The following is a 26456-nucleotide window of genomic DNA, read 5'->3' as shown; positions in this document are numbered from 1 at the left end:
GTCTAAAAAATAGCTCTATATGATTTAAGAAGAACATTATGGTATTTACATGCATGTAAACTCGTTAAAATAGATATTTTCTCGACGCCGGTGACGTCATAGAGAACGTGCGTCCTCCGGAGGACGCTAGTTACCATTGAAACTCAATAGCGCCGTTTGTGCCGTTTTGTTTTTTTTGTGTGGAATAAAATAAATATTAAAAATGACAGCTGTCACTCGCACCGTTCCCGAGCCTGTTGACGCTAAAGTTGTCAAACGGGAGCGCGTGTATGACTACTTGTATGGTAAGTCGTGTGCTTATTTTCAACTAGCTAGCTTTGACTAGCTCATGTTTTTTTTGGGGGGGGGGGGGGGGGACATGCTTAGTTTTAATTAATGTCACTTTTTGTCGCGCAGAGCCCATATATTTCGTTTCTTCTGAGGTCGACCATGTCAAGTCCAGTTTTAAGACCTTTAAGGAGCGAGTTGTAAGTAACTTTGTTGTAAAATTCTCCCACCGGCCAAAACATTAGGTACACCTGCATTATTTGCTGAGTCATGGAAAAAAAGTGTTCTACTACCCTTGTTGCTTCAATTTGTTCTTCATTTTTTTATGCCTGGTACAATAATAAAAAATAATAGTAATGTATATTTTTCAAAAAAAAGCAAACAACTAACGTGGTTCTGCAATGCCTCCTGTGTTAATAATCTTTTGAAAAACATTGTTATGTGAATGTTTTTACAGCATTTCTGATGATGATTTTGAAATGCATTCACATTTGGATGAATTCTTTTATTATTGTCACATTCTATTGCAGAAGTGCAGTTATCTTCTGCAGTCCTAATTAACCATCATACTCGTGTAGATGCAGATGTATTTCCACTGCATTGTTTTTTTTTTTAATGACACATGATATCTGGCAGAGAAAATTGCCAGAGTTTGAATCCATGTTCAGCAATGGGAGGGTCACCTTTCGTCTGGACCCCGCCGATCCGCTGCCGCTTTCCGTGGACCGCCGTTGGCGTGGCAATGCGGAACAACGACAGCAGGCCCTACAGGAATTGGCTGGGTAAGCCGCACGTGCACACACACACGCGCGCGCACGCACACACAAGTTGTTGTCACTCATGATTGTCTCCATTGACAGATTTATTCCAAGTATCCAGCCCTTGATGAAAACAAGAGAAGTGTGTCAGCCGAGCGGAGCTGACCGCTGGAAATATTTTAAAAGGTTTGAGCTTGGCGTCTGCGGAACTCGAAATGTAACATACACTCACTGGCCATTTAATGAAGTACACTTGGACAATCTAATAAGATCAAATGCAAGAGCTGCAGCAGGAATTCTGCCTTCACAAAGATGATGCTCTGTTTTTTTTTCCTACTATTATTATTTTATTGTGACTCTCAGAGAGGTATTAATGATGCAATATGTATATTATTGTGGTTGTAGTTTACAGTGGTTGCACAACTGCACTGCATCATACTGTGAGCTGTTTCTATTGTTTTGACTTGTGTTGCTCAATCACGTAACCAAAGCGTTCGGAAGAGTTTTCAGCCTGATGCACTTCGACAATCACTGCAGACTATAACAATCATAATTCACATAATCTCACATTCAGCCTACCCCCAAAAATTTTATTCTTAATAATAATAAATATCATAAAATATAAAAACAAATTATAGTTAAGAAAGTAATAAAATATACAACAAACCAATAAAATAAATACTACATTCATATTCAAATAAAAATACATTATAGCATATTGTTACCTCTGACATTGTCTCAAAATAAAAAATATGATAAACAATGGAATGAATATGTACATTCATTAGATGAAATAATAAAGAAAAACTACAATCATTGCATTAATAATACAAAAAAATAAATAAATACATATGAATAAATAATAATAATAATGATTTTGGATTAATTACCCTCTTGACAGCGTGAGTGGCAAAGCGACTAATGTCATCGTTGTAATGGATGTGTCATGTCAAGAGCTTAGGCGTGGACCTAATAAAGTGACCGGTGAGTGTGTAATAATGCAAGCTTGGAAAAAAGATTGATGTTGTGTCTTTATGCGGACGCCGTTGCGTTTCTTCCAGGCCTCTCCTTCCATATGTGCAACAGATTCCGCTGATTGGGAATCGTGATGGTTATCATCAGTAAGTTCAACATTGTCTTTGCTTTTGTTCGTTTTTTGTGCTCTACTGTTTTTTTTTTTCCCCCTCCATCCTCTTCAGAGATGAGTTGGAAGCCAGTGGCAGACATCACGCTGAGGGCGTTCCCACCCACTTTACAGTGGCAGTGCAGACAGACTACAGGGAGAGCGAAGCGCAGACGGACCCGTACAGTCCCGACTATGTGCTTCGCGCTGGCGCCGCCCCTTCAGAGCTGCTGGCGGTGGCGTCTTTCACTTGGGGTGCGCATTATACACGGCCGCTCTTTCGATCATCCTATCGTATAGCCTGCTCTCGTGAGTCACTATAATCGCTCGCCCTTTCCCGATCAGAGCGAGGTCTGCCCGCAAGCTTTGAAGAAGTGGAAATGATCGAGCGGGCGCGCGCCAGACGGGTGTGGGAGGCAAGGCTGCCCACACTCGACGACCCGAATCTTCTGCGTAAAAGGAGGCGCATGATGGAGGAAATGGAAGCTCGAGAGTGGGCCTTCAGAGAAGGAAAAATACAGAAGTAAATGCTTTTATTGACTTAGTTCAATGGCTAATTTATTAATTGTCTCTTTATTTAAAGGCAATGTTTCGACATTTTTTTAAATAACCATTTGTAATTATGATTATTGGACTCTCCCAGTTGAAATGAATGAAAATGTCATGAATCGTTCAGCATGTCGGGCTCACCACAATGTCGTCCGCAGGCTGCAGGACGCTCGTCTGGCCGTGCTGGGGGAGATGCTGCAGCAGAAGGACCGGGCCCAGGTGACCTTGACCAAGGACAGACTCAACCACATCTACTCCAAGCTGCTCAAGGAGAAGGAGAGCAAGCTGCACAAGGTGGACAAGGACCACATGCGATGTGAGACCCACAATGTCGTTGCAGTGGAGTGAGTGCACTTCAAAACTAGTGGTTGACTGTAAACGATCCCCCCCCCCCCCCCCACCCCACCCCAAAAAAACAAAATGTGTACGCAGCAATGAGGAAGCTGGAGGCCAAGCGGAGGAACATGGAGGAGAAAATCAAGCAGCTGGGCACGTGTAAAGACTACACGGTGTACTCCTCTTTGACGTGCGCCTCGAGGGCATGCGGCGACAACTTCGCCGTCAAGAAAACACAGAGTCACGAAATCCAACGCCTGGAGACATACGACGGTGTGTACAGAAAATGTTTCAGCGTGAATTTGGATTCATCTTGGTGTGTAGCTTTAGTTTGATCCAAAGGATGAGTGCACTTAAAACTGATGGCAATCTGGATTTGAATACAGATTCTGATCCCAAACTTGAACGGTAAAACAGAAGCTGCACACTCTGTACAGTGCCAAAAATCACACGTAAACGTAAGGAACGTTTGGATTGGATTGCATTTCGCAGAGAGCTTTGGTGCAATCCATGAATGAATCAACATTTGATTATGATCGCTAAAAAAAAGTTGCTAACGGTTACATTTCTGCAACCAGGCTTACTGAATCGAGTGCAGAGACCCGCTGACGCGTTTCTTAAGCAGCAAAAGAAATTCACCAAACCCAAACTCAACACGAGCAAGGTCATCATCAAGCCCCCCGAGAGCAGAAGAAGCATTCTGTTGGACAAATACAAGGTTATTAAAGGGGAGAAATATCTTTATAAGCCTCCATGTACTCACTGATTATCATCCGTACTTGTGTAGGACCTGAAAGACGATATTTCCAAATTTCTCGTCAAGAAGGAAAAGCCTGCTGCTCGTCCTGTCACTCCCACTGTGGAGGAGCCTCCGCAGGCCAGTTCACGCCTTTCATTAATAACCGATAATTCTAGGTCACGCCTCTTTAATTGTCGCGTTGCTCTCCAGGGGGAAGAGGAGAAGGAGCTGGCAGTCATCCATTTGCAGAAACTCCTGAGGGGAAGAAGCATCCAAACGGAGGTGTCTGCATGTCCCCGCAAGCGTTGTCAGCTTCATCTTCCAGCACTTGCGCTCAACACGCGTGTGCTTCCATGCAGATATTCACGAGCAAAGAGAACCACTTGGACCTCATCAAGGAGCTGAGGACGGCCCACGCCCTGCGAGCAGAGGAGCAGCAGATGCAAAGGGCCGACAAAGAGATGGTCGTGGCCCTCAAAGCGGAGAGAGACAAGCAGCGGCTCCAGGTATTTCCGCAATATAGCGGTTGAGTAAGGCCTTTATTGATTTTTTTTTTTTTTTTTTTTGGCAACATGACGGGTGGCCGCCAACTGTGGAATTTCCCCACAAACATAGAATGAGCACTTCAAACGCCTCTGCAATGCATTCATAAAAAAGTACATGACTCTTCTAATGTTCCGGTTGTGTCTAACTCGTGCGAGGGTCGCGTCCGGCGTCAACATAGCAAAATGAGGACAAGCCCATACTTGAGCCGTCTTTCCTTCCCCCGGCAGCGGTCCCGCGGGGAGGCTCGACACGCCGCCGCCGTGGGCGCCGAGCTGGAGTACGTGTTCGATACCCTGTCCAAGGAGCTGATCCGTCTGCAGGAGGAGCGCCGCATCCACGCCTTCACGCTGCTGGCCGAGCGGGAGCGTCTGCGGCGCGAGGCCGAGGAGAGCGGCAGGAGGCAGGCGGAGGAACGCCGCCGCAGGGAGGACGACCAGATCTTCAGAGAAGTACGTCGGCCTCTCAAAGTCTTGCCGAGCTGGCTTTTGTGTCACGATTGTGTGCGTGTTTGTGGTAGGTGGTGAAGGTCCACCAGGAGACGGTGGACTTGTACTTTGAGGACATCATCCTGGATACCATGGAGATCACAGCAGACCAGCAAGCCCGAGAGGAGATCCGCAGGGTGGCCAAGGAGGTCAACGACATCGCCTACGCCATCGAGGAGAGGTGCCGTACCCTCGCCAGCGACTCTGTTTATTCAAAAACAAAAACAAGACTGATTCTTTTTTTTTTTTTTTTTTCTCTACGCGCAAGCAGCCGCAACAACCTTCAGTCGGAGGAGATCGTGTCGGAGTTGGTCTACGGCTTCCTGATTCCTGAAGTAGAGAAGATCAGAGTCCGGCAGAGAGGTAGTTTGCCCAGCCCTGCTTTTTAGAGGCACACTTTCCGCACTCCGTATTCAAATCTAAAATGAATATTGAACTTTCGCTGTAAGTCACACGAGCGAGACGGCCAGCTCGTCATTCTCGTTCCGTGTCCTCGCTCTCCTAGTGCACGAGAGGCAGCGCAGGCACCTGCTGGCGGTGCGCAGCATCGTGGAGGGCAACGCCGAGCCGCAGATCGCGGCGAGCACCATGGGCACACCGCAGGTGACGCGCCCCTCCGAAGTGGCCGCCCGGCAGGTCCTGGACGATGCGCTGCTCCCGGGTCTCAGCGGAGCCAAGTAGTCCCCACCGGGCAATTCGAAAACCACAGAAAACCTCAGAGGAACTGTTCAAAGTCAAACATTTTACCCACAAATCATAACACTACTCAGCGGATTGCAACAGAGATACCGGGAGAGTCACAGAAATGTCACCCCAAATATCCCCAACGTTTTGGGTGGAGTGCATTTCTTGATAAATGCGACACTTTCAAATGGATCAGGTGTTGATCTGAATATGATCAGCACTCGGCTTTCGTTGCCTGCCTTCATTTCTCAGGGAACGCAATCGAGAGAACGCGAATGACTGAGCGTGACTCGCCTCGTTATCTCACCCCCTGTGGGGTCAACTATGTTTTCTGAGGAAACCGCTTCTTGAGATCTTCTTGTCACCAATTCCGCTTTAATTTTTCACCTGAAAAACCTCAAAAACATTAAAACAAAAAAATATATATTGGCAACAGTTGTTTTTTTTTTTTTTTTTTTTTCTTTTTTTGTATGGTTATAGTAGATCTGGTAGATTCACTGCAAAAAGGTAACAAGACAAAACACTGCCCCCCTGTGGCTCAAGTAAGCAGAACAGTTCAAGTCTGCTGATGGCTTAATTCTGATTGCCACAAAGCAATATTACCTGTAAAAACATGGAGCCCCTGCCTTACAAAATTAAATATTCATTAATTTTTTATTTTGGGAAGTGTTTTAACATTTTTTTTTTTCTGTGTTTATTGGAGCAATTTGATCACTTTTTAAAGACAATTGCATATTGTTTTCAAATTTAAGTTTTTTTTTTTTTTTTTTTTAAATCAAATGTAATGATTTATTTTTGGGTCAATGACTGTTGTAATATTACATTGTATTTTATTGAAAAAAAAACTATTCAATTTGATTAGATTCACAACAAAAATGTATTTCCCTTTTACCCCCAAAAATATAATCGGAATGGTTTAATTAAAAACAGCTTGCAGTTTTATTTTTTGAAAGCTGTAAGTCTTAAAACCCTACTTTGAAACACTGACCCTGTTTTGAAACCCTAATAAGAAACCCTAACACTCTCTTTAAACCTAAATTGAAACCCTAACTCTGATTTGAAACCCTACTTTGAAACCGTAGCGCCGTTTTCAAACCCAACTTTGAACCTTAACCCTGATTTAAAACCCTACTTTGAAACCCTAACCTTGTTTTGAAACCATACTTTGAAACCTGAACCGTTTTGAAACCCTAATCTTGATTTCAAACCTTACTTTGAAACACTCAATTTTCAAAACCTACTTTGAAACCTTAACTTTGTTTTGAAAGCCTAATTTGAAACCCTAACCGTTTTGAAACCCTACTTTGAAACCCTAACCCTGATTTGAAACCTTACTTTAAAACCTTAACTCCATTTTTAAACCCCAGCCCTGTTTTGAAATCCTAATTTGAAATGCTAACCTCGTTTTGAAACCCTAAACCTGATTTAAAACCATAACCCTGTCTTGAAACCCTACTTTGAAACCCTAACCCTAATTGTTATTCAACCTAATTTGAAACCCTAACCTTGTCTTGAAACCCTAATCCTGTTTTTAACCCTAATTTCAAACCATAAATCTTTGAACCCAAATTTGAAATCCCAACGTTGTTTTGAAACACTAATCAACCCTAAAACTCTTTAAACCCAAATTTTGACCCTACCTCTTAATTCCCCATATTTTGTGTATGTTACCCGTGTGTTCAAAACATTTGTCCGTTTTTGATTTCATCCTTCTCGTCTGCGAGTTGATTTCAATCTTACGGCGTTAACTCTTTGTGCCGCTTCTTGTCTCTTCATTTCCTCAGCAGCGTCCCAGTCGCGACCAAATAAAATGATTACATTTAAAACATTTATTTGGAAACAATGTCACGATTTTTTTTTGACAGCAACTACTTTTGGGCGTTTGAAGGCTGTACATTATCAGCTGAGAATGTACACCGATGGAATTTTCTGAGCCAATCAGAATCAAGTATTCACCAAAACCAATACTGTGTGTTCTCACACAAACATTGTAGCTGCGCTTCCAAGCGCAAAGAAAATACTTTTTTTTGTTTTAGAATATAGAGCAAGAACAAGATTCTTGAAAACATGAATCATTTTTCCATACTTTTCCAGACCTGGACATGTATGAAATCAAATTCCATACTTTCATAGGAACCCTGGAACAAAACAAAATGAAAATTGTGTTTATTTTTTTTTAGGAAACAAAGGCTTGTTGACAAAATAAAGACAAACGAAGAAGTGTGTTCATTTCCAGGCTATCCTACTCTTTATTTAATGCAAATTACAGTACCAGGGAACTATTCCTCAGAGCACGCAGAGGGAATATTTACACAGGCGCACATTTAGCATAATTTCACAGAACCAAAGAAAACAAACAAATGAAATAAAAATGTTCAGTCACAAACAAAGTCATTCAAGTAGTAGTACTGTACTGTTATATGGGATGTTTTGTTGTTGTTTATTTGGAGTCTTTTCAACAATTCTCTTTTCTTGAACCCAGTTAGCACATTGTGCTACGCTACCATGAAACAAGAGCATCTCCACTTGCTATTTTTTGGGGCAATCTTTATGGTGTTTTTATGGGAGTGGGTGTTTAGGAGAGAGAGAAGTTTGAGGGCTGCAACATGTTCGTGGATGCAAAATTACAGCAGGCGGGAGAGATGTCGCATGACTCGAACCCTTAGGTGCTACTGAATACTGGACTAATCTTTCCCAAATATGTCAAGACATACAGGAAAAGGAAAACATATCCACATTGTTACCTCCAAGAACCAACACAAGAACTATTAGGGGGGAAAATCAACGGTAATATAACACGAAATAAGTCGTAACGTTGCGAGAACATGATAGTCAACATTAGACAATTAAGTACCAGCAGTTGCACTCTTATTAAAATGAAGTTGGACTATTGAGAGAATTAAGTTGCAACAATACAAGAATAAAGTTGTTATCTATCAGACTGAAGTGGTAATCTTATGAAAAAAACTTAATGGTACAACAATTAAGTTGCCATCTTAATTGTAATTAACAACGAGCATCAAGATATCATTGCAATGATAGAAAGGATAAGGCATAATGTTACAACAATAAAGATAGAATATTATGAGAATTAAGTCATAATGACACAAGTTTTAATATTATGAGGAGAGGAAAAAAATGGTAACATGAGAAAAAGGTGAGATGATACGAGGATAAAGGTGTATAATTGTTAAAACAATAAAGTTAGCCAATTACAAGAATGAAGTTGTACTGTTACAGCTTAAGTAGTCATCTTAATTTTTGTCACTTTTCACTGTTGTCGGAATGTTGTAATTTACGAGAATAAAGTCATTTTAACCTTGAGCGATTATGAGTACAACAATTATTAAATGTTTGCATTGTAATTTATGAGAATTATTTGTAATGCTAAAGGGAGAAAGTTCTAATGTTATGTTTTTTTGTTTTTTTTTTACATTTTTGTCAAGCTTGTGCTTGAACGGTTAGCTCGTCAACAGTCTTCATTTCTAGCTCATAATGTTCCAACTTAAAAAATATTCTCGTAATACTATAACTTTACTCTTGTATAATTCTGACTTTCCCCCCCAAAATAGTTCCACTTGGATCTGGTAAAATTGTGTCTTCAGTCACGTTTCGCTTCTTTGGAATTCTATCACTTTTGTGTGGCCCTCATACAGTACATAATAAATACTGTACAGCACTTTCATTTAAAAAAAAAAAATAATAATAATAATTTTCTGGTAATATTATAACAATATCCTCATACAATGATGATCCCCCCCCCCTCAAAAACATTCTTCACGAGTGGACATTTTTATTGTTTTCTTTCCTTCTTTCAGCATGGCCCTAATACTCCTTCGTAACACTGTACTGCATTTCACAATATGTACAGGGCTTTTTGTGTGTGTGTGCGTGTGTGTGTGTGTGTTGTCAAAAAGCTTCATTTGAGGTCCGTGCGATGACTACTGCGGTGCTGCCTGCTTGTGTGCTTGTCCCAGATAAAACTGGTCAAAATAAACACTAAAAAGAAACTAACCTTGCTATTAACAGTCAATCAACAATCTGTATATTACAGTTAAGTGTGTGTAGGGCGGCTGGGGGGGGGGGGGGGGGGGGGGGAGACATTCAACAGCACCAAAGGGAAAAGGGGACGAGTCACAATTACTGGAGAGGGTGGCCACAAGGCGAAGGTGTATGAAAGCAAAGGCACTCCAAACTATAGTTACACTATACATGACTAGTTGTCATTACAAGAAGATCATCTACTGTACTGTACAGGTCAACATTGGATAAAGATCATCGAAAATATCCATCCACCACTCAACATTTGCCCTGATTCTGCCATTGTTGTTGTTTTTTTTCTTCTTTTTTTTTTTTTTTTCTTCTCCTTTTGAAACAGTACATGGGTCTGCATATGTACATAACAGAAAAAGAAAACCGATGTAAAAATGACTTTTGGTGAGGAGCATTTATACTGTATGTACAATTTCAGATTTTTTTCCTTTCTTTCTTTTTTTTTTTTTTTTTTTTTTTTGCGTGTAGTGAGTGTTATCCGTTAAGAAGACGACGCTTTGCCGGACTAGCAAACGCAGTAGGACGCTAAGGGAACATCTTAGTGGTTAAAAAAAGGACTCCATGGGGATGGGTGGGGAACCTTTTCAGGGGCCTTTAGTTTGTCCAATCATGGGCTCGTTTAGTTTGACGTATCAGAGTCCATTTTGTTTTTTCCAACCAGGGGTTATTTTGTATTTTTCCATTCTAGTTTTGATTTTAGTTTGTCCAATCAGTGGACCATTTAAGTTTTCCCCCTACCTTAGGTCATTTTATGTCCAATCAGTGTTAATTTGATGTATTCCAAACCATTTTAGGTTATATTATGAGAATCCATTGTAGATTTTCCAACCAACTGCCATTTTAGTTGGTCCAATATTTTAGTTTTCATAATTGTCTGAAGGAGGCCCTACTAAAACAAAATTATAAAAAAAAATATATGATGCACCAATCTAACTCATTTATTATTATAATTGTCAACATTGTGGTGTAAACATTTTTCATGTCACTGAATTTGCATTTTGAACATGGCAAGCTGTTATATGCAGAGAGGTTCCCCACCCAGAGCTACAGCTTCAATAAAGATGACAAATGGAAAAGGGGGCAAAAGAGAGCAAAAACAGCCAAACCATGAGAGGGGGGAGAAAAAAAATTTAAAAAATAAAAATAAAAAATAAAAAAATCACGTGGTCTATTTCTATTGTTTGTCGTCAGCAGCAAATATTGCCGCCGCCCGTGACGGATAAGAGCTCACCCATTAACGGACTTGTGAACCATGGTAGTTAATATACATATATCTATATATACTTTTTATACATAAAGAAAAGTAATATATAAACTGTGTATGTAATGCATTTTTTTTAATATGTATATATTATACAAGCACACAGGACCAGATAAACATGTCACATCCGACACAAAAAAAAAAAAAAAAAAAAATTGCCCGAAGCGGGTAGAAAAATATTTTAAAACAAAATTGAGTAAAACGGCTTGCTAAGCATTTTAAAAACAACCCCTGGCTGAAGGAAAAAAAAATTCCCATCTGGATTTGCTTCTTTGCACATGCATTCGTGTGTGTGTGTGTGTGTGTGTGTGCGTGTGTGTGCGTGTACACGCTTGCACGAACCTCATGCCTTGACTGCACCCCACCCAACCCAGGCACCCCCGTCCCCTAACCATTCTCAGGCCATGCACTATATAGGAAGAAAAGTATTAAGAAGAATTGGGGCGGTGAGGATGCCGTAAATTGGGGGGGCTGGGGGGCGGCGGCTTCAGATTTTTTTTATTGATTTATTTTTTTAAATACATACAATCGTCCTGGAAAACATTAGCAGACAAGCGTTGTGTGTGTGTGTGTGTGTATGTTTATCTTGAGTTCACACACCTGTGGCTACTTTGGGCCCACGGACAGACGACCCACCGACGACTGGGTGGCGGGCCTGTGGAGGGGGCTCGCGGGGGAGGTAAAAGGCAGATTTTTGTTTGTGGTTGTAGCCTGTCGCACTGGCCGAAACACCAACTTGGGGGAGGGGGGGGTCACAGGCTGAGGGCAGAGATCGGGCGGAAGGTGGCAGCGGTGCTCAGGAAGCGGAGTTGGAGGCGGAAGCCGAGGCGGCGGTGGTGTTGGGGACTCGCTCCGTGCTGCCGCCGTCTGCGGACACAAGGTGGCCGTGTCGACATTTTGAGTCAGCTGAGCAACATTTCAAACAGCGCACAGCGGGAAAGGGACCAACATGCTCAGCAAAACGTCGTAGTTTCAAGCATTACGCAAGAAAAGTCCGTTCAACAAACACGAAAAGGATAAACTACGCTTTTTGCCTACTTCAAATCCTCAACAACGGCCGGCAAGAGGACAGGAATGTGAAAAGTGTGACTCACAGACAAGCTCGTCAAGGAGGCAACGAAGCCTTCAAAAGTGTCCAAAACAGCACCTCACTACTTCCTATAATCGCCAAGCGGGATATTCTGCAACGGCCTACGACCAAAACTAAATTACTGATCGAAGATGCCTTTTTTTTTTTTTTTTTTCCCCCCCCCCCTCTTTCAACTAGCTCGCTGTCCTGCATTTAAGCTACTGACGTACAATGTTAAATTTGCAACCATCCGAGGCGGAATGCCGCTACGTGTAAGGAGATCGCGAAGTTCAACACCCAAGACTTTGCGTAAAAAGTTATTTTTGCTGTCACGCTGACATCGCCGTACATCTCGTTATCTGAGATGAGGGAAGCCCCGACTGCATTGCGAACGCGCACTTCAGCGACTCGTGTTTGAAAGGCGCGGATGAATAAATGCTCAAAGTTCGAGCGGAGCAACTGGGCAGCTGGAGGGCGGCGTGGCTCTTACCCGTGTTGGCAGCGGCGTTGGTTGGGGTGGAGGCGGCGGCCTGACTGCGAGCATGAGCGGGGATGAGTATAGACGCCAAAGACGGATTACTTGACAGTTCTGAGAGAAAATAGACAACACGTATTATGGCGGGTCCTCGCTCAGAATTCCGTTCTTGCGCTGGCGACGTAACCCCAATTTGGACGTTAGTTGGAACGCACCGCAGTCTGTCACAAACCTAATTAAGAAATTAGTCTTCAGAAAAATATTGATTGAATGAATCTACAGGGTAATTAAAAAGTCAATCATTTTTAAAAATGATTAAAACCGCTGTATTTTTTTCTCCATTTGTTTGTACTTCTTTAATGTATGAAAATCTAATCCATAACTTTTCTTCTCCATTTTTTTGTTTGTTCTTTAATGTATGATAATTTAAGTAGCAGTATTTTAAAATAGGAAGTTAGTTTTCAATCACTCTGCCTAAAATTTGAGTGCCACTTTTCGAACTGAACTAGTGAAATGCATGAACTTTTCCACAATTTTCTAATTCATTGAGATTTACATTGGATGGATGGAATGCTACAAAAAGTTAAAGCAAACTATGAGATGAACGCATTTTCAAGCGCTACATTAGCATTCGGTGCTGATCGGAATAATGGTGTTAAAAGTGGAGAAGGAATCTCGCCGACCTTGGGTGGTGAAATTGAAAAGGGAGGGCTTCTCGCGGCCGTTGGGCAGCTTGACGTTGGGGTCGCGCAGCTCGTCGAAGAAAGAGTGCGCGCAGGCCTCGAGGGGCGTGAGCCGCGCGGTGGGCGTGTACTCCAGCAGGCGCGAGCACAGGGCGATGGCCTCGGGGGGCGTACGCGGCCGGAACACCTGCACACCCATCGCACACACAGACGTCTGTACAGTGATCACACACACAAGTCAAAAAAAACACAACGGCATATTTCTGTTTCATGGGCACAAACAAAGCATTACAAGGCAATCTGAGGCGGCGGTCCAACTCGGGCGGCGCAAATAACGATGATTCTGATTCTCAAAGTGTGGTACGCTGGCTCCCTCTTGTGGTAGGTCCAAGAACAACTCCCGAAGTATTGTATTTAACTTTTAAGTTCAGTTCAGTTCAGTTTGCATTTCATCTCTTTTTCCCGATATTCAAGCGCAGTGTTAATGTTCCAAATCTTAGTCATGTTACAGTGGCTTACAGTAATATTCAAATACGCTTTTCAACGGTCTCGTTATTGATGAAAACTTCGGCCTGCCATGCTACTGTATTTTAATGTTGGTCATGAAGGTGGTACTCGGTACTTTTTTTAGGTGGTACTCGAAAACAGAACAACTGAGCCAGGACAGTCACAGAGTCACTGGCCTGGAGACTAGTTGTAATTTTGTTTCACTATTTATTATTTTATGAGGTACAATAAATAAATTAACCAATTATTTCGTAAAAATAAATACATGTTAAATGATCTATATCATTTTGATTTTACATGTTTTATTTCATAATTTAATATAAATGTAATTACATAAATGAATAAAAAAAAATAAAAAAAACGTGTCTCTTCAATATGTAAATGTATCGCCCGTATTATCAATACGCATGTGTTCTTCAAGAGGAGGCTCACCTCTTTAATTTAGCTTTCGACTGATTCTGACTACCTTGTTTTTATACCTGATGTGCATTTGTTTTTGCTGATTGTTAACTGTGCATTTTTGTTTTTTTGCATGAAAGGTGCTGTATTATGATAAAATATTGATTGATTCATTGACCCTGTAAAAAACACTAGTGACTACCCATTTAGATTGGCTTGTTAACAGACGCAAAATCCATGTAAAAGCCTTATGTTCCTTATTTGTTTGCTTTATTTGCAAAAAAGGTTCAAGGGAAAAGACAGAAGAGCAATATTGTTCATACAACATGTGCTTCTATTTGTCTACAGATTTGTGCTAATTTTGGCACCAATGTCATCTTCCCATATTACTATTGTTGCCTCTTTTCACAACAGCAAAGTCCGTGCACACGTATCCACAAAGACAGCAATCTTGACTTTTATCTACAACTTCCATAGTTTTTTTTTTAACTCAAGCAATGCCAGTCGAGCGCCATGACACTATTGGATTTTCGATTTCCGCCCGTTTTGGGTCAAACTCAAGCCCTATTTCGAAAAATAAGCCCGTCGCTACCAGCTCCACAGCGGAAACGACCGCCTGGCGAGTTTGACAGTAGCCCGCCTACCCGATTCGGTGGAGGATGATTATACGGTTCCCAATTTTGTTTCGCCCAACTACCAAAATCAAGCCGCCCCACATTGAGTGTAATGACAACACTTATGTATGAAGTGGTATATTAGAGAATAAAAAGGGCTCCTGTACCTGTGGACTCACCTTAGTCCAAGGATGGGCCTTGATCTGGGGGAATTTGAACTCTGTGTAGTTGGGGTTCATCTCACGGATTTGTTCCCGGGTCGGTGTGCCGAGAACCTGGAAGGAACAGGTGAAATGTTCAGTGACAAGAACGGGGATTGGTGGCTCGTGACTTTTAACTGCTCGCAGTTACATTACCTTGATAATTTCAACCAATTGATCCACTCCGCTGTCACCGGGGAAGATTGGTTGTCCAAGCAACAGCTCTGCTAGCACGCAGCCTGCTGACCACACATCTGAAGAGAAGGTACAATTCAAATTGAAGGAAAAGAGCGAGAAAGCATATCAATGAAAACAGCAACAGGAGGGGTGGAGTTTACCTATGCTGGAGGTGTAGTCAGTGGCCCCAAAGATGAGCTCGGGGGCTCGATAGTAGCGAGAGCAGATGTAGGACACGTTGGGCTCGCCGCGGACAAGCTGCTTGGCGCTAAGCAGAAAAAAAAAAAAAAAAAGAAAAGTACCGCTGAACTATTCTGCCGAGCGGAAAGGTCAGAGGGTCAGACGAGCGCAGCGTCTCACCTGCCAAAGTCGCAAAGTTTCAGCACGGCCGTCTCGGGATCCAGCAGCAAGTTCTGAGGCTTGATGTCCCGATGGCAGATGCCGAACGAATGGATGTAGGCCAGACTTCGGAAGAGCTGGTACATGTAAAGCTGCAAACGGACACACACACACACACACACACGCATTAAGACGAAACGAAGCAATGACGCAAACTTCCCGGCCATAACATTACACAATGTAATGAGATCCAATACAGGAGTTGCAATCGAAATGTTGCCGCTATTATTATAAACTTCTCTGCCATGTCAATCAAAATGATTGTCTTTTTAGAGGCACCATTGCTGATTCAGCTCTTTTATCGGGGTTCATCATTAGATCAGGCATGTGACCAAGCTTTTTCTGTGTTCGTATCGTGATATAACGCTTGGTGGACACACATCAGTCAAGCGACTCGAAAAAGTAGCACCACAGAAAAAACAAGTGTCACACCTACCGTGCCACTGAAGATAAACACAAGACAACAATCTATGTAGCATTTGTGTAGTCGAAGACGTGTGGTTTGGTGGCTTACTGAAAACTTGACCATTCGACTGTTTTGTTTTAATTTGTTATACGTCATTTGTACTTATACTGTCACAAAAGGTGTTCTCTTTATGCACAAAACACGTGCCAAGGGTGGTACTGAACCGTGGCCCTAAAACCGCGCTGTTGGTCCCCGCCTCCAGTTCCCAGATGTCTTAACATTTCTGTGACGTGCTTTCTTCAAAATACCCCAGGGATCAAGGATTATATCATATCACAAATTGGTTATAAAATCTATATCCATTTGAATAAATTGTTGGGATTTTTTTTTTTTTCTTCAACATGAAGCCAATTCCATTTCACTTGCCTGGGACACTTAGTTACGCAGATCTTCATATATCAAATGTAAAAAACTTCTGGGCCACCTTGGATAAGCTGCTGAGGTACGGAGACATCACATACAGTAAGTACCTTGACATAAACCATGGGCAGGGTCTGTTTGGCTCGGCTGTAGTGTCTGGCCACTCTGTAGACTGTCTCAGGAACGTAGTCCAGGACCAGGTTTAGGTACAATTCATCTTTCTGTTAGTTAGGAGCACAGATGCAAAATCATTTACACACAAAGTATAATTGTAAATCACACAACTGTGATGCACATACACGTCATTGAGTGACCCTCAAAATGCTATTTCACGCGTCTGTGCCCCCTTGCCCTCTCGAGGGCTCATAAGACGTCGTCTCCTGATGAATGGAGCTGCTTTAGCGCTGATAGAGATGACATTTTCCCCTCCAAAGTCGAACTGGGGGTCCATTGTATAGGGTTGACCCCCCTGCCCCTCTTCCAGGGCAGGAAACACACACACACACACACACACACACATGCGTCACAGCGTCCTGTACTCCGGCAAGGACCGCAGACATTGATATCATTTCCTCCTTGGAGGAGGGCGGGTTTGTGCACGTTCTATTCTGGAGCACGCTGACCCTGAAGAGACACAGGGGCCGCTCCTTTATTCTGGGACTACTTCCTTTTCCCTTCGCTTCTGAATGGAGTTCGGCCTGCGCCTAGGCTGATGAAACTACGTCTAATTCTGTAAGCTAAGACTGCAAATGATCATCGTGACGTGCATCAGCTGCCATCAGTAGACGATCAAGAATCCTGCTTCTACAAAGCCAACTAGAAATGCATTGCAACTGGTAGATGTCCATAATGTATTCCTGAGCGTGTCCTCCAGTTCTTACTGTTCTCAGGGGGTCCTCGGGTTTACCACAGTGTTCTGCCCCTGTAGCAGCGACGTAACCCAAATTTGTATGTAAATAACAATACGTCCGTAGGCTATCACTAAGCTACGCTAACGTCGTGTTAAAGTTATAATTACAATAAATGATTGTATGAAAAATCATTCCAGTTCATAAATGTAAAACAATCAAATGTATGGCAGTAACTGAGCTTGCCTTTTACACCGTTGCGCAACGCAGTTCATGGCACGCTGTTCGTGACCTCGAAAGGTCGTACAGTATGTCCAGACTGTTCTCAACCGTCGAAGCCCTGTGCCAATCTAGTTGTGACAGTTTTGCTTTTCGATCCCAGATGGACAATAACATATTTTGCATCCCATCAACCATATCAGTGAAGCCGTCTGACAAATGAAAATCTGATTCAATCAAATCATCTTGAGAATGAGTGTCCATGCCCCCTTTTCAATGCTCAAACGGGGGCCTCCCAACTCGTGTCAGCAGAAGAATGTACTTTGTAATAGCAGCTGCCAGCTGGGATCCTCTTGCAGTTGGCCAAAAAGACAGAAACACGGTTACCGACGAGGATGGACCGCACTAAGGGGACCAGACAGCAATGATGAGCATCATTTCCCAAACAGCTTTCAGCCCTCTGGTGTCTTCAGCTGAACATTCCTATGGAGTCACCCCATTGCACTCTGTGCATTTGTGTGTGTGTGTGTGTGTGTGTTGCAGAAACCCATTGATAACGTTTGCCACTACTAGAGAGCCCACCCTACCTCCCGCGAGTGCAACTCGAGCTATATTTAGCCTAGCAACAGCGATGATTCACTTCCTGCCTGGCTACAAAGCCACTACCTTGGCTGGATTCCAGTAGGTTGTAGCCAGGCGGCGACCTGATTGGCCCGCCTCCGTTAAATAATGCAGACGTCAATTTGCTGGCGTAGGTGCTCACACACCTGTCCAGCACCAAGCGTCACCACGCGATGTTGTGTGAAATGGAAATACGACACATAGAAGTCGACAGCATCCCGTGTAATGTGGCGACATTACATAGGATCTCAGATTTTGGCTCTTTACTGACACAATTTGAATACGTGCCATGGCAGAATAAATAAAAATAAATAAAAAATAAAAAATAAAAAACACATGGAATCAAGTAGCTTAATATTGGAATCAGGCCTCTTCCAAATGTGGATAAAAATGTGTTGGATGTACACCAATCTAAGAGCAGCGTAAACATACAGATCGCATATGCGCCGTAAATGCGAATCTGAATACACACATCAGTGTCCGCTCAAACAACAAGTAATCACATTGAAAAACATGCATCGTAAAGCAAATGACTAGACAAACAGCCTAAATATGCTACTTTAGAGTGGCCATCATAAAATGAGCAAAATTGTTGCCGGTGGCAACCAGTGGTGTAATGTGGAGGTTACAATCATTTGAATAAATTCGGGGAAGAAGTCAGCCAAGACCAACCAAACAGTATGTGACATTATTTATTTATGTATTTATGCATAATTGTTTACTTCTTTCTACTGCCCAGCGTCTAGTGGAGTCTGCACATGCAAGTTGTTTCCTGTTTCCTATTGGATTTGTGTTACTTGGAATGTACACTGAAAATGACAGTTTAAAAAAAACAACAAACAAAACAAAAAAAAGGATAAAAACTTGGTCCTTCTCTACAGATTCAGCCATAGTTTCACAAACAAGCCTCTTTCACACTGAACCGTTAAAATGATTCTGTTATTTCGTAATTCGCATGATGGACCAGTAGATTGTGAATTAACTCTGGAAAGAAATCTGAGTAAATGATACCACTACATTAAGTACATTTTGTTGGAGAAGCACTTAAAAGCATACAACAACAACAGCGCTGTGGCGTACCAATGTACTCTTGGTTACATAACTGGGTAACGTGCCTACACTTTAAACCCATTTCTATGCTCCATTGTTACAGATTGTTTTTAGCTAACCGTGTCAGTTAAAAAAAAATACAAAAAATAAAAAATAAATAAATAAATAAACTATCACATTCAAAGGGCCATCCTTAGTTCAAACCATAGAATACAAGTGGTGAGAGTCTCAAAGCAGTGCGTGTCGAACGCCGCATGGCGACGGTTACGTAAGATCACATAAACACGTGCTCACACAAGGTTCATGCCTTTTTCAAGGTCCAAGTCAAACACTTTTCTGAGTATTTTCAATATCATTCCTCAGTAATCAGTACCTTAACTATTGGCACTGTAGCACAAACACAATTCTGTTTACTAGCCGAGGGAGTACAATTTATAGTGTCAGGTCACATGGCCATCATACCTCATTGAGTCAATCACTTCAAAAATTCTCAATAAAATACTCAACGCTTCGAAAAACAGCATTTTAAAGAATTTTGAGCACACATAGAAACCTCTCACATCCAAACTTGTACTAGTAGTAGTAGTAGTAGTTGTGGTTGCTTGGCACACAGCTGCAACCAGCATGAACCTTTATCCAAACTTGCCCTGTCCTTATCTTATCTCCCGCCCCCTTCAGCTTGTCACATGCACATCTGTCGCTGAGCCATCAACATGTCAGCAAACAATCCCTCGCAAAAACTCACTGTGCTCAGACGCCACTTTCAACTATTGAGTATGAGGCCTCATTAACCACGCACCTATGACCTATGTAACTTGAAACTAACTTAACTATCTTTACAAGCTGGTTGTCTCCCGTATGATCGTCTATTTCTGTATTTTTGTATTTCAGAAAGCTATAGTACGCCACATCAAGCACCAGACCATGGCCTGGGCTGGAATACTAGTTCACAGGTCCAAGCAGTTGGTCAACTCAATGGACAAAAAAATACCTCTCTTATTGTAAAGTCTGTGTTACAAGTTGCTGAGTCTCCAGTCGTGAGCTGTGGCCAACAGCAGCTGTGTGTGCTCATTGTGTGTATGTGTTTTTCTTTCTCCCGGCATTCAATAAGTGGCTGAAAAATGCACTGGTGGCCGTAACTCCCCTTTCTCATCCTACATGTGAGGGCATTACAATAAGCAAGTATACTCTACAAACCCCCCAAAAAAACAATTGCTAAAACAATCCCACAGATTCCCACAATATAGCGCTCATATGCAAGTGCAATATAATGAACAAGGCATGTACAACAGTCTGATCAAACATCTGTGCACTACCCGGATATAAATAATCGCACAACTACCATATCATAATATGGTCATTCTCCCAAATGTGAACATTCTGTAAATAAGCCTAACGGTTTTTCATTGTTCCTGTGACAGTAAAGTTCTATTGTATTTTTTTTCCCTTTCTATTCTATAGATAAATTCAACAAAATATCTGCGACGTAGGTGAACCAAGAAATGGCGGTGAAAGCTGTGCTCCCAATCCCAAAATAAATGTGATTATTTGCTCCATTTTAAACACATGGCTTTTATTCTGAACACAATTGTAAATCTAATACAGTATCTCCATTTGACCTTTTACCTTGTGGTGCAAAGCCAAGGCCTGTGAAAAGGTGACGAGGGTCGTAGATCTTAAGCGCAATCGGGCTCTATGAAGAAGGAAGTTAATGACATCGGACAAGAGCCTTGGTTATCCCACTCTAGCGCTTCTAAGATGCTAAGAGACGCTGGCTACTGCTGAGCGTTTGCTCCGACTTACGTCCGATTAAACGAAGCGTGGCGGTAAATCAGCGACTGGCTCTCGCTAAGGGGATAGAAACAAAGGGACACGGGAAGGGTGGGTGTTGCAGAGTAGCTCATTATATAACAAGATCAGGATACTTATTATCGATATCGCAATACAGCGATTAAGCCTTAATAGATAAGGACACACCTTTACCAGTATCTGTGCCGATAATGTACGTCTTGTACTCCAACTTGGAAAAAAATGCTCCAATATTGGGAGACCGATAACATTTTACCAACCTGACGTATACCTTCCAGGCAAGTGGAGGTACTTTGAGGTAAATATAAATAAAGCTGCCTCAGTTTATGTAAACCAAATCCAAAACACACCGTAGTCTATCACTCAACAACACTTAAGCAGTTGTAACTTCATAATTATGAGAAACATTTGTATGAAAAACACTTCTCGGCTATAAATTAAAAAACAATCAAATGAAAAACAGTAAGTACACTCAGTGGTAACTGGGCATGCCTTCATCTGCTCTGTGACGACTTTGTATGCCCCTGTACAGTAAAATAAAATGTATTCAATCTTTAAAAGTGAGTGTGGGACTATCCCAAAAATGGTCTGTGCTTGCCGGGTCAGTCAATGCACACACGGTATAACGGCATGGAGGGAAGGTCTATAATTAACAGACCCTGCGACCCATGTCCAGTCGCCTCTAGGGGCCTACGCACGGTATCCTCTTTGAAATCACCAGCCGCCATCTTTTGGCTTAGGTATGTAGCAAGGAAGCATTCCTAACGTCAACGTCATGGTAAAACTTCTATGCAAGTGTGTGTATGTGTGTGTCTATATTTGACACGCGCACTGTTTGCCAGCGAGGCCAGTGACGCCCGCTCGCCTTGCCGTCGCCAGGGGACCACCGTCGCTCGATGAAGGCGGACAAGTCGAGTCGAGAAGCATTCGGGGACTTCCCTTTATGCCAAGTGCTGATGAGGGTGTAAGTCTACACAGAGGTAGCAGCTGGGTTCACACCCCTGCTTGACACAGATGAACAGACTACAGCGCCACCTCTTATGGACTACTCCAACTAGGCCATTCAAACTGTGCTTGAGCCCATCTGACATCTAAAGTCCAGTACATTAGGCCAGTGTGAGTTCTCTGAGGCGTAATCGAGATGAGTACACTTCCTGTACTCTGTCACATTTGGACGAGGGAAGCCTTAGCCCGGCACGAGCCTCTTCGCAACTGTCCAATCACGGTAATTGCAACATTGTACAACAGAAATACATGACTAGAGACAATCCATAGTGTAAAAAAAATACAATAAAATAAAATAAATTTTAAATTCACTGCACGCACGGGCACATGTGCGTGCAATGTTGTACACAACAAATGCTACTTTAAATGAGCGTTTAAACAAACAAAGAAAAAAGCGTTTATTATGGGTACGGTATTCAGGCAAACAGGCCATTTCAAGCAGCTGGTATGGGCTGAATGCATTGAACCCTGTAATTGTCTGGCTATCTATGGAGACTGGACCCCGCCTCTCGCCCCAAGTCAGCTACGAGTGGCTCCAGCTCCGTTCCTGACCTTGAATGGACGGACAGACGGACATTTGATGGACAGACTTTTGCCACACTTCTTGCACAAAAGGTGTGCAGGTGTGACTGATGCAGTGACTGCTAAGGGCACAACAAGTGTGACAGACATGCAGTAGCTCACCTTGTCTCCACTGGAATAGAAGAAGTAGCGCAGGCGGACAATGTTGCAGTGGTCCAACTTCCTCATAATCTGCAGCTCACGGTTCTAAAAAAAATAATAATAATAATCATAAAATACAGGAAAAAATGCAGACAATTTATTCTGTGCCAAAGTGATAGATAGAGATTTGCTCCTTCAACACAGTATTGTACTTCTTTCCTATTTGACAGGGCTTTGGCGCCATGTGGCATATGGTGTTGCAGAAAGAGCACAAAAAATGAAAACAGCTGAGTTTTTCAACCAATACCTGGGGATAGGTTCCACAGAAAAAAAAAAAGCGTAAACATGTGACTTCGCAAACAATAAACTACAAACAGGCGGGACATTTCTATACTATGTTACAGTGCTTCTCCCACCTGACTTCAGGCTAGTGGCAGCTAGTTAGCCTAGCAGGCACTAACAGTCATTTTCAAGTCACAAGGTAATTCATTTGTTAAAGGTTTGAATACACAAGAGCTGTTAAATGTTGGCTTTGTCCCACATTTCCACAATTGTAAAAGAAAACAGTTTTTCCCAAATGGTATGCTGTGATTAAACCCATTAGTTCACTATACATCTTCAAACTTTCATTACAAAAAGGCACTAATTATAGTTAAAAAATTATTTCATTCTTGTATTATAGCCACATTGGACGCGTAACACTGCATTGATTTTCACAAGCTAATAACATGCAGACACTATTTTCTCTCATGTTACTCTCATGAGATTATCAGTAGAAGCTAACAGCTATTAGATTGCGTCAGCACCAACCAGTTAAGAGTTGATTTTGTCAGACTCAGGCTTTTAAGCTCATGTATATTTATCATACATTTCACTATTGAATCAAAACAAAAAACAATGGATGTATTCCAGCAGAGAAATAAGCAAAGCAGGCTTTTGGATTAGTGCACCGTTGGTGTTGGACTTTTGCGTGGGGTATATGATACGAGAAACCAGACTTATCCTTTTGCAATGTTATGCGTGCGTGTGCAAGCATGAGCAAATGCTGGTTCCAGTGCGAGCATCCATTTTCCAGTAGGCTGAAATGTGATCCCTCATATGGGTGCAGAGGAGGGTCAATCCCATAATGCATCAGTAGTCCGTCTCTCACTTAACTCGGTGACACCCTTACACAGAATCAACTCTCGTTAGAGTAAAAAGCGCAGATTCAGACCAAAAAAAATAAATAATCAAAATGTAGATATAGTTATGTGATAGACCGGGAGTGAGAGGAAAAAAAAAAACAAAAAAAAAACAATTCTAATAAAATGAAGGCTTTGTGTGTGGTTGGGGAAAAACACTTGCTGACAGTCATGTGAGGAGACTTAATGCTCACTCGCCTCCCAACCAGCTATAAGCAAGAATCACTGGGCTGAGCAAGTAGACGTTGTAAAACGGAGGCAAGGGGGATTTAAAAAATAAAAAAATACAAATAAAAAAATTAAAAAATGTATGCTAGCTAACCGCTGGGTTGTTCAAAGATCCAACCTGCTAGCATGTCACGCTAACCACTGGATAACCACAAGCATGACAGCATCGTGGGCAGACGCAAACAAGCAAACAAACATTTTGCAATTCGTGACAGATGCACGGGCTAAAAATAAAACAAAAAGACACGATGTGCCATTTAGTGACATAATATTATTGAGCAGCAATGGCTTGCACCTGTTGTGTTGGAAAGTTAAACCTTGTGAAGTATTTATATTGGCTGCCATTGGCTGGCGACCAGTTCAGGTTGTACCCCGCCTCTCGCCCGAAGATAGCTGGATAGGCTCCAGCACGCCCGCGACCCGCGTGAGAAGCGGTACAGAAAATGGATGGATGGAGTATTAATATTGGCTGTTTTGTAGTGCACAAAAAATAAGTTGCAGGGACAGAAACTTAAATCTCAATAAATAACAGGCTTCAGCCTTTTCATAATGTGACTACCAGACTCAGGAAAAGAAGCAGAAGAGAGTGGGTTCAATAGCATTATTCACAGGTGGGCTTACAGAGTTGTATTCATATCAGTACATTATTTCAATGTTCCGAGTACAGAATATATGTCTATCTCAATTGACAGCAGAACTTGAAAGAAAACGGCAAAAGCCACCTGGAGACAGCAAAATAACTCGTCATGTCTGGGTAAAGAGAACAATTAGGGAGCTTAGGCTTCCTCTAGGTTCCACAAAAACCGGGAAGTCTGATATTTCCGGCATCCGACATGGAAAAGACCACTGAACATCAAGTCTGAGTTCCTACTTGCAAGTTCTGGGCACAGTGACATCACCGCAATGATGAAACCTGACCTTACACATTTATTGTGAATGCAAAACTTAATTTAAAAGATAGTATAAACTACAATATATTTATCTTTATGTACTGGACATACTAGTAGCCTGCATTAGAGCAGACTGAGGAGTGGCTGGAGGTACTGGAGCATCTTTTGCACAGAGATCCTGGAACATTTGACGTGTCACAGCCGAATCAGAGGATGCAGGATTTATCCACCTTTTGCTTTTTGCACAATCCAGTACAGCAGGATATTGCCACAACTGCATCCCATAATTAAAGACATGCGTAACAAAGTCAGCGCCAGCGTCTGTCGTCACGTATAAAATGTTTGTCCGACATATGAAAGTGCTTTCAACACAAAATCATAGCTTGGTCTGGCATGACGGCATTCTTACACGTGGGTTCTCTCCCGCCTTCGTTACGGCTCCGCTACTACCCCTGAAGGCAGAATATTCATAAGACCACTTCCTCCCTGAACAACTCTGTATAAAATGAGCAAAGAATACCTCACGATCCACCCTGGTGGAACAAGAAAACATAGATGTGTGTGCATCGTTATTTAGTTTGTTGGAAACGATAACGATAATACCATACTGGCACTACGCAGTTATAAAAGCATCTAGTACTAGAGCCTCAGCTAGGTAAAAAAAATCCTTTCCCTTTATGGGACACAAAATACAAATATCCCTAACATTAAAACTAAGAGTGACAAGGCGATACAAATATAAATACCGTATAGTACAGATTTAAATGCAATTTTCCTGACTGGTCTTTTAAGGAACAGTGTGCGATGAAGCAACGTCATCCAGGCCGTGAAAAAAAACAGCCCATTCGTCAAAGTGAGTCAAAGTCAGGTAGGGAGTGTGCAGGGCTTCGTTCTGAAGGAAATCGCACACTTCCACGCTGGCACCAAAATGAAAGATGACAGCGCACCGTGCACTCACGCTTTTCAGGTTGGAAGACAACCACAAAGTTGACATGGTAAAAGCATGTACGCACTAGGGTTGGACAGACTATTCAACTGTACCACTTCGCATCGACTTTTGCTGTTTGAAGTCAACTAATCGCTAAACATATTTTTGGCATCACTTCTTCCAATTGGCCAATTTACAGAGGACATTCGACTCACCCCGACGGCAGACACAGTCTTCATACATCTGCGACGGGCCAGAGAGTAGACTACAAAGAGTCGACTCCAAAAATCTTTAGTCGTCTAACCCCTACTATAAGCAGCAATGGCGAAATGCATCGTCGGTGGCCAGATTGCAGTGTTCTTGTGAAAAATCATTCATTACTTGTCTTTCACGCAGCCACATGCATGGTGGAAACTTGTCACCTCTTGTGACAAGGTCCTTGGTGACTGGGAAAACTCAAAGTGACGCATGGGGGTGGGCGAGATAGCCTCAAAATCATATCAAAAAATTTTTTTTAAATGCGGCAATACTTTCACTTCACAGCCAGCAGCATTCCGCATCAGGTTGCCACAGGCCTGTCCGTCTCATTCTGTAACTAAGCCAACAATGTGTTCAAAAACACAATACAGAGGGGTGCTCAGTTTACGATGGAGTAACCCAAATTTGTCCACAAGTCAGAATGTGCCGTAGACTATCACTAACCTACGCTAACGCAGTAGTAGTCATGTATGACACTTCCAGGTCAAATATAAAACAATCAAATAAAACAGTACGTGCGTCTGGTTCCGCATGAAAACAGATTTCTACACAGCAGCTCAAACTAGTATATTGCGCACCATTCATAACCTCGAAATGTCAGAATCA

At 42.3% G+C, this 26456-nt stretch overlaps 2 protein-coding genes across 8 annotated transcripts in view; one reads left to right on the top strand and one right to left on the bottom strand.

Moving 5' to 3' along the window:
* The first annotated feature begins 125 nt into the window (after window positions 1-125).
* On the top strand, window positions 126-5940 carry cfap91 (cilia and flagella associated protein 91). 4 transcript variants are annotated; one of them, XM_061793031.1, is made up of 17 exons: window positions 126-284; window positions 397-467; window positions 904-1049; window positions 1128-1211; window positions 2087-2146; window positions 2225-2403; window positions 2494-2671; window positions 2856-3013; window positions 3130-3306; window positions 3612-3751; window positions 3821-3910; window positions 3983-4054; window positions 4132-4278; window positions 4546-4767; window positions 4836-4984; window positions 5075-5166; window positions 5309-5940. In XM_061793031.1, exons 1-17 carry the CDS (start codon window positions 203-205, stop codon window positions 5482-5484), a joined length of 2223 nt encoding a protein of 740 aa, XP_061649015.1. In that variant the 5' UTR covers window positions 126-202; the 3' UTR covers window positions 5485-5940. The 4 variants fall into 4 exon arrangements, with proteins under 4 accessions (XP_061649015.1, XP_061649014.1, XP_061649013.1 ...); XM_061793030.1 differs by having other exon boundaries at window positions 5072-5166; XM_061793029.1 differs by having other exon boundaries at window positions 3821-4054.
* A 1772-nt stretch (window positions 5941-7712) lies between these two features.
* gsk3ba (glycogen synthase kinase 3 beta, genome duplicate a) overlaps window positions 7713-26456 on the bottom strand; it is a 24833-nt gene continuing 6089 nt past the window's right edge. The window contains exons 3-11 of one of the 4 annotated variants that reach the window (XM_061793032.1): window positions 22387-22470; window positions 16261-16371; window positions 15286-15416; window positions 15087-15193; window positions 14905-15002; window positions 14716-14823; window positions 13029-13242; window positions 12361-12459; window positions 7713-11668 (exon numbers count right to left, since the gene is read on the bottom strand). In XM_061793032.1, coding sequence (XP_061649016.1) covers window positions 11598-11668; window positions 12361-12459; window positions 13029-13242; window positions 14716-14823; window positions 14905-15002; window positions 15087-15193; window positions 15286-15416; window positions 16261-16371; window positions 22387-22470 — 1023 coding nt within the window. In that variant the 3' untranslated portion in view covers window positions 7713-11597. The remainder of the gene's footprint in view (window positions 11669-12360; window positions 12460-13028; window positions 13243-14715; window positions 14824-14904; window positions 15003-15086; window positions 15194-15285; window positions 15417-16260; window positions 16372-22386; window positions 22471-26456) is intronic. The other 3 variants (XM_061793033.1, XM_061793034.1, XM_061793035.1) reach the window with 3 other exon arrangements.

Source organism: Phyllopteryx taeniolatus, chromosome 12 (assembly GCF_024500385.1).
Source record: "Phyllopteryx taeniolatus isolate TA_2022b chromosome 12, UOR_Ptae_1.2, whole genome shotgun sequence".
Classification (NCBI taxonomy): domain Eukaryota; kingdom Metazoa; phylum Chordata; class Actinopteri; order Syngnathiformes; family Syngnathidae; genus Phyllopteryx; species Phyllopteryx taeniolatus.
Note: the sequence above shows the minus strand (reverse complement) of the source record. Positions and strands in the feature narration are given on the sequence as shown.

Bases quoted from the DNA above. Each gene is read 5' to 3' on its own strand.
- cfap91 (XM_061793027.1), top strand. From the start codon at position 203: ATGACAGCTGTCACTCGCACCGTTCCCGAGCCTGTTGACGCTAAAGTT. The intron at 2,404-2,493 runs GTGCGCATTATA...TTTCCCGATCAG, and splicing joins GGTGGCGTCTTTCACTTGGG to AGCGAGGTCTGCCCGCAAGC. The intron at 4,768-4,835 runs GTACGTCGGCCT...TGTTTGTGGTAG, and splicing joins ACGACCAGATCTTCAGAGAA to GTGGTGAAGGTCCACCAGGA.